At 45.7% G+C, this 14,202-nt stretch overlaps 1 protein-coding gene across 2 annotated transcripts in view; it reads left to right on the forward strand.

Moving 5' to 3' along the window:
• The first annotated feature begins 5,245 nt into the window (after positions 1 to 5,245).
• Positions 5,246 to 14,202, forward strand: part of LOC142580185 (spliceosome-associated protein CWC27 homolog) — a 373,861-nt gene continuing 364,904 nt past the window's right edge. Inside the window, exon 1 of one of the 2 annotated variants that reach the window (XM_075691069.1) lies at positions 5,246 to 5,402. In XM_075691069.1, the coding sequence (XP_075547184.1) occupies positions 5,361 to 5,402 (42 nt within the window). In that variant the 5' untranslated portion in view covers positions 5,246 to 5,360. The remainder of the gene's footprint in view (positions 5,403 to 14,202) is intronic. The other variant, XM_075691068.1, reaches the window with a different exon arrangement.

The following is a 14,202-nucleotide window of genomic DNA, read 5'->3' on the forward strand; positions in this document are numbered from 1 at the left end:
GCATGACCTGCGTGACCACCGGGCAGTTCCGACTATTCAAGGTCGACAGACGAGACGCGGCGACGGTAGGCCCCATTATTGCAGCCAACGTTGAACCGGGGACCACCATCCACAGTGATGAATGGGCCGCATACAACTGCATCCCGAACTTAGTGGATGCTAACGGAGTGAGCCTCAATCTGCAATGGGAAACTAAACCAGACAGCATGAAATTTGTGGACCCGATCACGGGCGTTCACACGCAAAAAAATGGAAAGTTATTGGCATGCAGAAAGTGAAGCGCCACCTCCTCTCCGCCTGGAGTCGCACCTCACATGGCTGTGTTGGGTAGTCAATTAATGGCCACACGCGCTGCAAAGACTCATTTCTGCGTTTGTTAGAAGCGATCGCTCGGCGCTACCCAGTGTGAAGGTACATGACAAAGTAATGAAAAACAAAGCGCAGTGTTCTCACCCTTTGCTTTTGTATGAATGTTTCCCGGCATTGCTGCGCGCTTACGTACACGGTACGCCAGCGGCGCAGCGTTTTCTTATATATAAGCGCGAGCAGCGAGCGATGTGTTCAAAGACCAGCGCAAGAAGGCAGGCGCACACCAAATATGCGCGCCTGCACCTAACCGCGCCGAATCAAACCAGAGAAAAGGAAAGCAGCGACAAGCGATCGTATAAAAGCCTAGTGCAAAAACCAGACGCACACCAATCTGCGCTCGAAAAAGTGATGGTGTAAGGGGAACCAGCGCTGGATAGGCGGCGCGTCGAAAAGAGTGCGTTGCACGCCGCCCTGGCGACGAAACGCGGCATATTCCAGCCACACAACCAGACGACACACGCATACGCAGCCGTATTATAGTTCGTATGTTTCCGTTTTCGCGCCGCTTCAAGTGGTGTTTTTGTAAAGAAGCTAGCGCCATCAAGTGAAAAAATGACGAAAGAAGCTTTTTAAGCTTTATACATTTTTCACAGTGCGTCACGGCGAGCACGTGTGTTTCTTTAACGGTTGCGTCGTGTATCGATGCCATGCTTGCATGGCTGCCTGCCTCGCAAATCTAGCAGTTATGGCTCCGGTCGTGCTGCGCTATGGTTTCGGAAGTATTAGTTGGCCTGAAGATATTCCATATTTCTCTGGCTAGACATAAAAAATTCTGATGTTACTTCGCCACAGCAGTCAATGGAGAAGAAAGCTTTATCGCATCAGCTGACTCGCGCAAGCAAAGGTTTGAGTGCTCGGCTGCTTGATCCGTAACAATTCTGGCTACATTTAGCACTAATTACATTAATTTGCCGGATGCATCTAAGCGCCGAGTCCTCATCCGCATGCGCATATTCATAAACACATAGGTGGCTTAGTCGCGCGTGCGCCGGCACTATGCGCATACAACTCGTATTACAAGGCAGCTTCCCTCCTACATAATTCTTGGGAATGAATGGATAATTTTTACCTTTCGTATCGTTCACTTGGTGCGGTGGCGTTGGAAGGGGCTTGGCGGTGGCATTGCGAAGGAAAAATGGTACATATGCCGGATGGTGCATGCTATTGCTCATTTTCTTTCCGACGAAATACCGACAGCAGATTCTGCTGTTTGGTACTGTCTGCCATGGCTGACCGTCTTCACTATCGAATAAACCAAGGATACACGCAAAATTTGATTTATAAACCAGCCCGACACCGCTTGACAGGGCGACAAGACGGGAGCTTACTCCGCTCGCCTGACTGCTTGGATCCAACGCCGCCTCCGTTCTTGTTCGTAGGGTTTAGATGGAAAGACGCAGAAGGATACATCCTCCCTCATCCCGACTTAGTTGTGGCACTTGTATACGCAACAGTATCGTCGGCGCCCTTTTATTTTCCTTCGACTTTAAGGGCACGCAACGCAATTTTCGTCCGCGGGGGAGGCTGCATTGTGCACGTTCTGACCGCCAGGGCGGCGCTGCAGGCGCCGTGAAAACTCCAGCGCTAGTTCCCCAAACACCTAGTGCAGAAACCAGGCGCGCATCAATTTGCGCTCGGAAAAGCGCGCGCAAGCACGTAGCGAGCCGCGCCAATCCAATCCAGAAGCCAAAGAAGAGGGGGGGAAGTAATGTGTGACGCTAAGTTCAGTGTTACCGTAGTGGTGTAAAAATCAGCAGTCATGATTTTTAATGATAACAGTTGCGGCGAGCATAAGATACAGGAGGCCACGCTGGAGATAGTCGATAAATACAAGTACCTTGGGGTGTGGATAAATAATGGCATTCAGTATCTGACAGAGTACGAAAAATATCTAACGACTAAAGGTAATAGAAATGCAGCGATTATGAAGAGTAGGGCACTGTGGAACTACAATAGGTACGAGGTAGTACGAGGGATATGGAAGGGGATAATGGTACCAGGCCTGACTTTTGCCAATGCAGTTCTATGTATTAGGACATAGACCCGGCAACAGTTGGAAATTAGGCAACGTGGTGTGGGTATAAGGCTCGCTCTGGGAGCACATGGCAAGACACCAAATCTTGGAGTGCAGGGGGATCTGGGATGGTCTTCTTTCGAGGGCAGAGAGGCTAGTAGCAAGATAACATTTGAGGAGCGATTGAGAAAAATGGGGGAAATTCGGTGGGCTAGGAAGGTTTTCAGTTACTTATACACGAGGAATGTTGACACGAGGTGGAGGAAGCGAACTAGAAAATTGACAAGCAAATACTTGGGCAGTAGCGGGGGAACAAGTAAGAAATCATCTGTCAAGAAAAAGGTTAAGGAGGCAGAGAGGGGTATGTGGAGTACAGAGATGCAAACCAAATCGGCATTGGAGACATACAGGACGTTTAAGCAAGAAATAGCCAAAGAAAATATTTACGATAACTCTAAGGGAAGCTCATTGTTGTTCGAAGCCAGGACAGGTGTACTGAGGACTAAAACGTACCGAGCCAGATACCAGGAGATAGATTTGGTGTGCGAGGCGTGTAGAGAGGAGGAGGAAACGGCGGAACACGTGATACTTGCTTGTAAACAACTTCACCCTGCAGTTGAATCTAACGGGGAACTATTCAAAGCCTTGGGTTTTAAAGGGACCCTGAAACGCTTTTGACGATTTTCTACAAACGTACTGAGTCGTTAGAGTAGGTCCTTCTGATCATTAATTGACACATCTAAGTGCCCCGCGTAAAGCGTGTAATTTATTATAAGGTTTTAAAGATGCACATCGCTGCCGATCGCAGCACTTTGCTCGGCGGAATTTTAAGCCGCCCCTACCCATATGACCGAAATCACCCATGCGACGTCAGTGGGGCGAGCTATCCGATTGGCTGACAAGAGCGCGTGATCGATAATTTTTCCAGCTTTATGGTAAACAAATGATCTTCATAATAGTTGGAATGTTAGCTAATTTGTTTTTATGAAAAGACAGTAACATAAAGAGAATGCACAAGAATAATTTTTCAGTACACTTGAGCACTTCCGGCACACAGCAAGTGTCGTCTGCTTGTGTTACAACATACTCCATTTTGACGAGAGCTCCGCGGTCAGAATCGGTCTGTCTTTTCGCGAGCACTATGATTCGACTTTGTTGCCTTGTGGACTGCAAACGTAGCGAGTGGCAATGTGTCAAGCTGCGACATCGTGTCCCTCTGCAAGGCAGCGTACGAGCGAACTGGCTGCTGGGCATCGGACTGCCGCTATCCGATCGGCGCCAGGATTTGCGCGTTTGTGGCCGTCACTTTACACCGGAAGATTACTAACGCAATAGCGTTTCGCGAGTCCGGTATTAGGGCAAACGCAAGCGCAAGGGGACAGAGTTTGGCCGCTTGACTGTGCCGTAACGGGATGACCCATGAGATGAGCAGAAGGGCAAATGTGAATGGTCTGCACGGTGCAGCCACCTGGTGGCACAGAGCTCAACCATACACAGTAGCAGCATGGAAGTGTTTTCTTTGTTGCTGGTGTGTATTTTTTGGAGGAGTGTAATCATAAACACGTTGTTTTTATAAATGTTTAAAATGTCTTACACTTGGTTAGAGCAATATTAGCGCTGTGTTTGGCTGGTTAAGCGCTGCGCCAACAAGTGTATGGACCGTGCAGACCGATCAGGCCGCTCACGTACGTCTACGCTAAAGTTCCTTCATCAACTTGAGTTTATGCCTCCAGTCATTTGCCGAAATGACCAGCTTGCCTGTGGTTACCGCTAGTGTGTGGTTAACGGAATACCAGACATGTTCGGCGCTACGACAGAATGCTCGCAACGCACGCTGCTTCGATAGCTCTCGCTTGGGGTCGACGGCCAAGCGGCTAGCGGAGAGGTCTCGCGCGGGCGGGGGCGGGCTCCAAAACAACCGGAAGTGGACGATGTGACGTCGCATCATGACGCTGAACCACTGAAGGCGGAGCTTAGCCCCGCTCGCTCGGCGAACGAGTTGAGGAGGAAAAGCATGGCTAGGGAGGAGGGTAACTTCTAATCGCTTGTAGCTCCATTAATACGTAACGCTTCACTTAAATTGTGGTGCGAATGTTCTACTTAAGCTGAACCCTACGAGTCTACAAAATTTGTCCGAACCGTTTCAGGGTCCCTTTAAAGACAGTGAAAGTAGAATAGACTTTGAACAGGTAGAAATAACTAAACGGAGGCTATCTGATTGGTGGACAATATCAACGCAAAAGTAAAGGAGTAAATACATAGGTATGCATGCATATAGAACCATTAAAGGCTAGGTGGCGCGCGCCGCCGCCGCCCGATTCAAAGGGTTGAGCCACAATCATCCATCCATCTATCCATCCGCAGCGCCGCCTGGGCAGAGTCTGAGGTCTATGCTTGTTTCTTTAGCAGAGCCCATAGAGTTTCTCACTATAACCTCTATGGCAGAGCCGCGCGGTCACGTGCGCGCGGTCGATTTTTTTGCCCTCTGTGGGCATTTGTTGAACTTGAGAGTGTGCGGGGCCTGGAGGCCTCTCGCAGCGATCTCCAATTACCCCTGTCTGGAAGAAACTATACTCTAAAGCTTTCAGGTACTAACTACCATCTGACGCCTTTGAATAGGCCATCGGAGGGCTTCACTGTTTATTAAATTAAATGGCTCTCTGGATCCCCGGGTTTCTCAAAAGTGTCGCTAAGCATCTCGGGGTCTATTTTTCTACTCTTTCTTAGAAGCTACAATACTAAAACATATAAGCGCTGAATTCGTGGGCTCATAAACTGAGTGCGAAAATAGAAATTAAAAATCTACTGATTTCTACTGATGTTTCGCGAAAACATCAACTACAATTTTTTCTATGTGTCGTGGCAACACTGGTAGGCATAGAGTATAGTGAGAAACTCTATGCTGGTAGGGGAGCGTGGTAATTGGTCGTCTTTGTTCTTACTGGCGTGTAAATTCTGATGACTTGCATGTGTTAAAATGAGCAACATATACATACAAGAACCACCAACAAGCGGAAAGGTAAGCTGTGCTAACGTGTCGATAGAGTCGTCGTGGAAGCTCGGCTGTTGCTGGTCGTCTCGTGAACAACGCCAATGTGAAGAGTAATCGATTTGCATTCCCCCCCCCCCCCTCTTTTTTTTTTTTTCTGTATGGCTTTTTCTAATCAGGTAAAAGCAGCGCCAAGGATATGAGTGCAGTCGCGTAGAAATCGTCTTGTCAGAGCAACGTGTCGTGTTCTTCAGTTTGACCGTCCCGCCTAAATATGAATAACCAAACCCGCCGTGGTTGCTCAGTGGCTATGGTGTTGGGCTGCTGAGCACGAGGTCGCGGGATCGAATCCCGGCCACGACGGCCGCATTTCGATGGGGGCGAAATGCGAAAACACCCGTGTGCTTAGATTTAGGTGCACGTTAAAGAACCCCAGGGGGTCGAAATTTCCGGAGTCCTCCACTACGGCGTGCCTCATAATCAGAAAGTGGTTTTGGCACGTAAAACAAAAAAGTAAACAACAACAACAATGAATAACCAACTAGCTTTCACGTTCATTTACTTTTCTGCTCATTCCCGAGTGATTGCCCGTTTCTTGCAGTTCTTTGCGTGTCAACTTGCAATTTTGCCTTCTCATGTTGTTATCTTGGGCCGTTCCCCCGCGAGGTCTAGGTTTCGGTCGATTGGAGTTCGACTTATATCACTTATTTTATGCATTTGCAGTTCCTTACGTGACCCACCGAGGGAGCCTTGAGTAGGGGAACGGAAGGAGGTTATAGAAAGTTTTTAAAGTAGGAGCACAATACATTAAGCATTAAAATATGTTAGACTGGTAATTATAGCAATGACAGGTAATCAATCAATACACAGAGAACCAAGAAATGCGCAGTCATTATTACATTATTTTAAAGCAAAGCCGTGTGCTGGGTCGGTCAATATTTCGGCAGATATACATATTTGTGGATGTAGATAGAAAGGTTATGTGTGGCCACGGCGGCCGCATTTCGATGGGGGCGAAAACACCCGTGCACTTAGATTTAGGTGCACGTTAAAGAACCCCAGGGGGTCGAAATTTCCGGAGTCCTCCACTACGGCGTGCCTCATAATCAGAAAATGGTTTTAGCACGTAAAACCCCTTAATTTAATTTTTTTTTTAAGGTTATGTGTGCATCAAATAAAAGTATGGGTGGACGAGCTTATAACCTATTCTGTATTCTGACCGATAATGTAGGGCAAGTAAGCGCACCTCTATTGGCTCCCTTCAATGGTCAGGAGGCACAGCGATGGATGGATGGATGTGGATGGATGTTATGAGCGTCCCCTTTGGAACGGGGCAGTGGGTTGCGCCACCAGGCTCTTGCTATTGTACAACTTAATGTCCTACCTAGCTTAAACAAGAAAGAATGAACACTATGAACTGCCACAAACAAATTTTCTGATCCCCTATTGCGAACTGTGCTATTGTACGTCTCTGTTTTTTGTCGTTTCCCTACTTCCACCAATCTTCCAATCTCTTCTTACTAATCTCTAATGCAGGAAAGTTTACTTTTCCCCTGCTCTCGCTGAACCCAAGGGCTTCAAAGAGGCTAGTGGTACCTAAATCGACCCCTTGGCAGACGTCTTCACATTCTAATAAAACATGCTCCATCGTTTCCCTAGCTTTGCCGCAGCAAGCACACATTTCTTCTTTCTTCTTATATCTCGCTTTATAGGTGCGTGTTCTAAGGCATCCCAATCTCGCTTTGAAAAGTAATGAGCTTCCCTTTGAGTTATCATAAACTGTTTCTTTACTGATTTTGTTTTTTCCTCTTAATTAGTTACTCATGGCAGGTTTCTTTTCCATTGCCGCCACCCATGAAATTATTTCAGCCTCTCTGACTTTCCGCTTGACATTCTTTGTTGCTGTGTTGCCCACCCTACAGGCCGCGCACTTGCTGGTAAGCTTCCTAGTTCTTTTCCTCCACTATGAATCAATGTTTTTCCTGTACAGATACCTCAACACTGTCCCAACCTATTTGCCTTCTTCATACTCAATTTTACTGCGAGCTACTCTCACTTCAAAACTAGTCCAGCCCATATCACCCTGCACAGCTTCATTTGTAGTCTTCCCGTGAGCGCCCAATGCGAGGCGTCCCACTGACCTTTGGTTCCCATCAAGTCCTGATTGTTCCCGTGATTTAAAGCAAACAATCGCTTTCCCAAAAGTAAGTCCTGGAACCATTGCACCTTTCCACATACCCCGGAGCACCTCATACCTATTGTATCTCCATAGCGCTCAGTGCTTCATTATGGCTGCATTTCTCATCCCCTTCACTGTTATTGTTTTTTCCTGTGTTTCCATACATCTATAGCCTTCGTTTATCCATATACAAAGGTATTTATATTCAGTTACCCGAGGTATTTCCTGGCCCTGTATCGCCACTGTCTGTTCACTGTTTTCATTTAATACCATAACACCTTATTTTCTAACACCAAATTTCAAACCTAAATTGTTGCCTTCCTGTCCACAGATATTAGCCAGATGTTGCAAATCACTTTGCTTGTAGCTAGCAACACAATGTCGTCCGCATAAAATAAACCTGGAAGCTGCTGCTCTTCTTCTGTACCTGCCTGTTGGCATGAGAGATTAAACCCGAAATTACTTTCTTTTAGCGACCTCTCCATCCTCACCATGTACATCACAAACAGCAGCAGGGATAAAGGGCACCCCTGCCTCAGTCCCTTGTTGATACCAACTATCTTCTCGCACCTCATCTCTTCTCATTCGACGCAAACAGTATTTTCTAGGTAAATCTCTCTCAAAAGTTGTAGAGAATCGTCACCTAGGCATTCCCCTTCCAGAATATCCCACAAAACGTTGCAGTCTACGTTGTCATAGGCTCCTGTAATGTCTGAAAAGGCCACATATAATGGTCTGCTTTCTACTTTTGATATTTCAATACACTGAGTAAGAACAAACAAGTTATCATCCAAACGCCTACCTATTCTAAAGCCATTCTGAAGCTCTCCCAAAATGCCATTATTCTCTGCCCATGCTTGAAGCTTTAATTTGATTGCCTGCATTGCTAGCCTGTATATTACCGATGTAATGATCAACGGTCTATACGAGTGAATGCTGTCTTTCTCCCCCTTACCTTTATAAATTAAATTCATTCTACTTTGTCGCCAACTGTCTGGTATTCGTCTATCTTTTAAAGTTTTTTCCACTGCTTTCACCAGAGCTTCCTTACTTTTTCGTCCCAGTTCATTTATCAGCCTAACGAGAACCTCGTCTAGCCCTGTGGCTGTGCGCTTAGGAATTTTCTCTTCTGCTTTCTTCCAGTTTAAATTTGTCAGCACCAGCTCCTTTTCCACTTGGGTCTCTTTCATTCTCTTTTTTTCTTCAAATACAACCTCGTCATTGCCTTGAAAAGATTTGAGTGTTATTTTTCTGATGTAATTTATTGCTGCTTCCCCTTCCAGTTTGTTTCCATCTTCGTCTAGGATATGTTGTTGTATTGTTGTTGACTTCCTGCCTAATAATTTTATGTGGTTCCAAAATATTCTAGGCGCAGCTTTCTTTTTCTTACGTATTTCTGACAACCAACGTTCACTTTCACCTTTTATTTTTGCTTGGACCAGTATTTGAACCATAGACTTTTTCTCCCGGTATGTTTACCATTTACTGGCTACTTCATCCTGTGGCAACTGCACCTTCTTTGCCTGCCTATGCTCTCGGGATGCTTTCTGTCTTTTGGGCGATCGCTCCTCGTATCTCCCTGTTCCACCAGCTTTTCACTTTCTTTTTCCTTTCCAACAAACATGTTGTTTCTCTTTCCGTATTTCTGTCATTATTTCACTTTGCTCTCCTTGCTCTCTTTCCCAACTACATATCCCATTTTCAAAATTATGCGTTTATGGTCACTCCCTATGCTGGTATACCCTTCATCAATGACCATTTCTCTCAACTTATCATGAATTCCTTTTTTCATCAGACAGTAATCGATGGTTGATTGCCGGTTTCCCATTTCCCACGTGATATGCCTTTCACACTTTGGACCTGTATTCACGATAACGAGGTTATGTTGCTCACAAAGACCTAGCATTGACTTCCTATTGTTGTCGGTTTAGCCTTCTAAATCCTGTATGCGGGCATTCATGTCACCTAATAGGACAATTTCAGCACCATTCCCGAAACCCTTAATATCCCTTAATAACCCTTAATATTTTTGCGCTTATGCATTCCACTAACTCGTTATTCTTCTCTGTGCAATTATTTCCCGTCCACAAATACATAACGCCCAGGCAAGTTTTTTCCCCACTCATTGCACCTGATAACCAAAGGTGCTCTTGACATTTTGAATTTACTCTTTTTCATTTGGCTCCCTGATGGATGAGCATTCCGACTCCCCCTCCCTTTCTTTCCGACTTAGTTCTGTTGCATCCTTCCCAAACGTAATTCTCAATCACTGCTGGCTCTTCCGAGTCTCTAAGGTGCGTTTCTGTAACTGCATAGACCCCTATTTGGTCTCTATTCAACTGCTCCTCAATCTCTGCCTACTTGTCCTTTCTTCTGCTGCCCTGCATGTTTATGTAGCCTTTTGCATGGTGAGCTCTCTTTCTTGCTTTCCTTTTTCTGTTATCGATGCGATGCTATACTGAGGTTCCCTTAGGGGACCTCTTTCATTACTACCTACTCTGGCTTCCTGAGCACCCGTGGGCCCCCTAAAAAAGCAACAGCTTGACTAGCAAGTCGCCAGCCCGCTTCTTGTGCAAGTCTTTAATTAAAGTGGATCCCGTGTCGTTGAAAACCACCACACCTCCTCACTTCCCTGTTTACTTCGACAACCTCGAAGCCTTTCTCTTGGCTCATTTTCCATATCGCCTCACTAGCAGCTACTACGGCTCTTTGTACGTGACTGTCATGTACAGGCACCTGCGGCACCGTGCCCACCACGATCTGCACCTGAGGGGACAGCTCGCGCAAGTGATCCACCCCTTCACCAAGCGCTGGGCTAGTCCTATGCCTTTCCTGTTTAGGATGTCATTTAGCCAACCTGCTACTATGACAAGGTTGCACACGTGAGCATTTTCTGTTAGCTTTTCTTTTGCTCGCTCCATGACAGAACCATGTGTCCGCCCTAGAAATGTCCCTACCGCCACTCTTTTATCGCCTTCCACCCTCTCCACAACTGCTTTTGAGCAACTAGCCATGTTTGAGTCGCCGGCGATAATCACCCTTTCTCTCTCTCCTACCTTTCCCTGCTTCCCTTTGTCCTTTTCCTCGTGATTCAGACTTGAAAAGGGGCATTGACCCATGCGCTCCTGCTTTTTCCCCGCGGTGGGCTCAAGGTAGGTGCTGCTCTTTCCAGCTAACCCCTCACCACGTTGCACACATTCCACATACTTTGCTGGCCCACCCTCTCCTGTCACGTCGGGGGACTGCATTCCATTGTCACGACCATTCTTGTTCACAATGGTGGCCCTGTTCAGCTTTTCCTCGGCTGCTTCAAGTCTTTTTTCAACTATCTTTCGTGCATCACACTCCCTATTTAGCTTATTTTTGAGCTTTTCCACGTGCTTGACAAGCTTTTCCTGGAAAGCCTCCATTTTCTGCAACCTAGTATCGACATCACAGTGTGTGCCGATTGACTCGCTTCCCTCTCCATTCTCATCCGTCCCCTCATCTGCCTTGAGGGACCCCTCACACCCTGCCCGCTTTCTCGGCTTTCTTGCCATGATTGCACGGCTTTTTCTGATGCAGATACTATAATACTAAAATAATGCAGAGCACATGCCTTTTAGAAAAAAACGATACGCACAGGATCCAAACCCTCAAAATGTCGCAAAGCAACTCTCACCAATATTTGAAAAGCAATCAATGCTGCGGAGACCCAAGGTATGACACGCTCTCGCAGGCGCTCAACCACGCGGCCACGCTCTCACTTTCCTACCAAAACACACAGTAAAACCACTAATAGATATTAGTCTTGCCATTTCCAAGTTACTATTTAAAGGCTGTAAAGACTCAAACCGGTTGCACATGCTGAAGCACGCGGCGCGAAAGGACGCTCTTACTATCCTGCAAAACCAAATGTGCACAAAACATACCCGCACACACAAAAAAAGGAGGCTAAAGAAAAACTACCTGATTATTATTTAAAGGCTAAAAAAATCAGCAAAGCAAAAACAGAAGCAAGCTCAAAGCATGCACAAAAACTGATTTTGTTGCCACCACGGAGCCCTAAAAGGCACGTCCATCCGCCGCAGAGTATCAAGCCACGTCCCACGCTTTTGTTCTGATCGGCTCAGCCGTCAGCGCCACCGTGTCAGTTTCATCTGTGATGCTTCAAATTGTCCGTTGAGCGAACGAGTGGCGGAAGGAGGACAAGAACAGAAAGGGCCTACGCATTGAGGAATGAATGGGAAAGGAAGCTTGCTGCACTCGTTTTGAAGAAGCTCGAGCTCAAAAAACAGTGTTGGCTGATGCCGAGATGCAGGTGTCCCTCATCCAAACCAAAATAAACTTTTTAAAGCCGTAAAACACAGCACTAAGGCGTCGTGCCCGGTCTGCGGGTGTGTCAGGACAGTTGAGATTGACTTAATTACGAGCTGTTGAGAGAGAATCTCAATTGTGACAAAGTTTGGGCTTCATACCACTGAGCTTGCTATCAGTTGATAGAAATAGTTCATATTCAAAAATATTTGCTTCTGTATGCATCTCCTTTTTATTGGTATTTGAGAATGTCTGACTCCATTTGCAATTTTTTTTCGAAGACATTTTATCTGCTGTGCATTTTTTAACCCCTCCCTTAAATTCTCTTTTTGAATAACATAAACACTACTCCTTAGTATTCAATTTGGATTAAATCATTTCTTTTTAAATTTTTTCATATGCTTAATTAGAGAGTGACAGCATCGGGCGCTATGGTTTCAGGCCGTCTTGACATAAAACATAGTTCTGCATCACTCAGGGAATTGTGCAAAGGCACCCAGGGAAAACCTGGAAAACTGAGAGAATTTGGAAATACCGACTTGGTAGACACCCTGATTATTCAAGGCGACATCTGTTATTTGTGTAATATGTTGCTTGAATAGACGAAATAAAGCTTAGAAATAATAAAACACACAAATTGAATTTCTGCATGTTTTTTGTTTTACTTCGCACCGAAGGAAGACAGATGTACTTCCGCTTTGTCTGCTTGTTCGCACGGTCTTGCAGTCACGTGTGCAGGTACTGAAAGCGCGGGATCATGCTCTGTGATCCGCTTGTGTCTGCCTCAGTATTCGTATAGCACTGACTTACATAGCTAGTCAGGTGTCCTCGTACATAATGTGCAAAATCGTGCGCTGTGCGAAACAAGACAGTCACAACAGATCGCGCGTGACGCCGTCAGCGCAAGTGCGCAGTGTGACAAAAAAAAAAAAGCGAGGAGAAAAAAAAAATGAAGGCGGAGCCCATGTCGTACGTGTCACGTGATCCTCGAGGTCTGGTGTGGGAGGACGCAGGGAAGGAATTTCGCTTGCGGAGGTTAGACGGGGCGAGTGGAGCTTGCTTGGCAGTGGAGCTCACCTCCTGAAATCATGGGTTGGCAGCACTAAAATATTTCTATCTCGGCTATTAATGAGCCGATTTGAATTTTTTTCCCTGCAGAACACTCTCTAGAAGACACGTGACCACTTCCAGCGTATAACCAAAATTTGTTATGGGGCCTGGTGAGGGGCCCTTTAAGGGCAGTAAAATGCATGCATTCATTTTTTCAAACTGCCCTATTTTTCTGACGTTTTCGCGGTGCCTAGGAAGTCCGAGAAATCGGACATTGACTGTACAGCTGACCAAGGAGATGCTTCAAATGGTCTGTGGGGAGAACTCGCGGCAGAAGGAAGACGAGAACAGAAAGGACATACGCATTGAAGAATGAACAGGAAAGGAAGCGTGTCACTGCTTCTTTGAAGGAGCTCGAGCTCACAAAAACAAAATAAATAAAGTGTTGGTTGATGTTGAGATGCAGGTGCCCCTCGTGAAAACAAAATAAACTCTTTAAAGCAGTGAAAAGCAACACTGAGGCGCTCTGTGCAGGCTGATAGTATGCGAGAACAGTTGAGGTTTACTTAAAAGCTGTTGTGAGAGAGAATATTACTTGTGAGAAAGTTCTGGCCTCATACGAATGAGCTTTCTATCAATTGATAGAAACGGCTCATGTTGAAAATATTTGCTTCTACATGCATCTCCTTTTTATTCGAATTTTAAAATGCTCAAGTCGATTTGCAATGGAATTTATCTTCTTTTTTCGAAGGTGTTTTATTTGCTATACATTTCACTAACCCCTCCCCCCTGTTTACACTACTCCTTACTATTAAAACTGGATTAAGTAGTTTTTCTTTGTTTTTAAGATACTAGACAATGACAGCATCAGGTGACACGGTGTCTGCCCATCTTGAAATAAAACAAAGTTCTCTGTCACTCAGGGAATTTTACGAAGCCACTCAGGGAAAACCTAGAAAACTCAGGGAATTTGGAAATGTCAATTTGGTAGACACCCTGCGTAAGGGCACTCGCACAAATAGTGTCAATATGTATATCCCAGTTCAGGCTGTTTGCTAGTGATTTAAACTCCGAGGTATTTTACAACTGGTAATTCTCTGGGTGTCACTCGCTCTATAGTGTATGGATATTGCAGAACTGTTTTCTTTTTACATATTCGGAGTACTAAGCGCCTCTCAGGGTTAAGAAACATGCCCCATTCAGAGCACCAGCTCGATGTTTTACATACATTATTGTTTAGCCTGTTTTGATCCTCTGCGGAATTCACTGTTGTATACAGAACACATCATCATCATCATCAGCCTA

The sequence above is a fragment of the Dermacentor variabilis genome, chromosome 4 (assembly GCF_050947875.1).
Source record: "Dermacentor variabilis isolate Ectoservices chromosome 4, ASM5094787v1, whole genome shotgun sequence".
Taxonomy (NCBI): Eukaryota; Metazoa; Arthropoda; class Arachnida; order Ixodida; family Ixodidae; genus Dermacentor; species Dermacentor variabilis.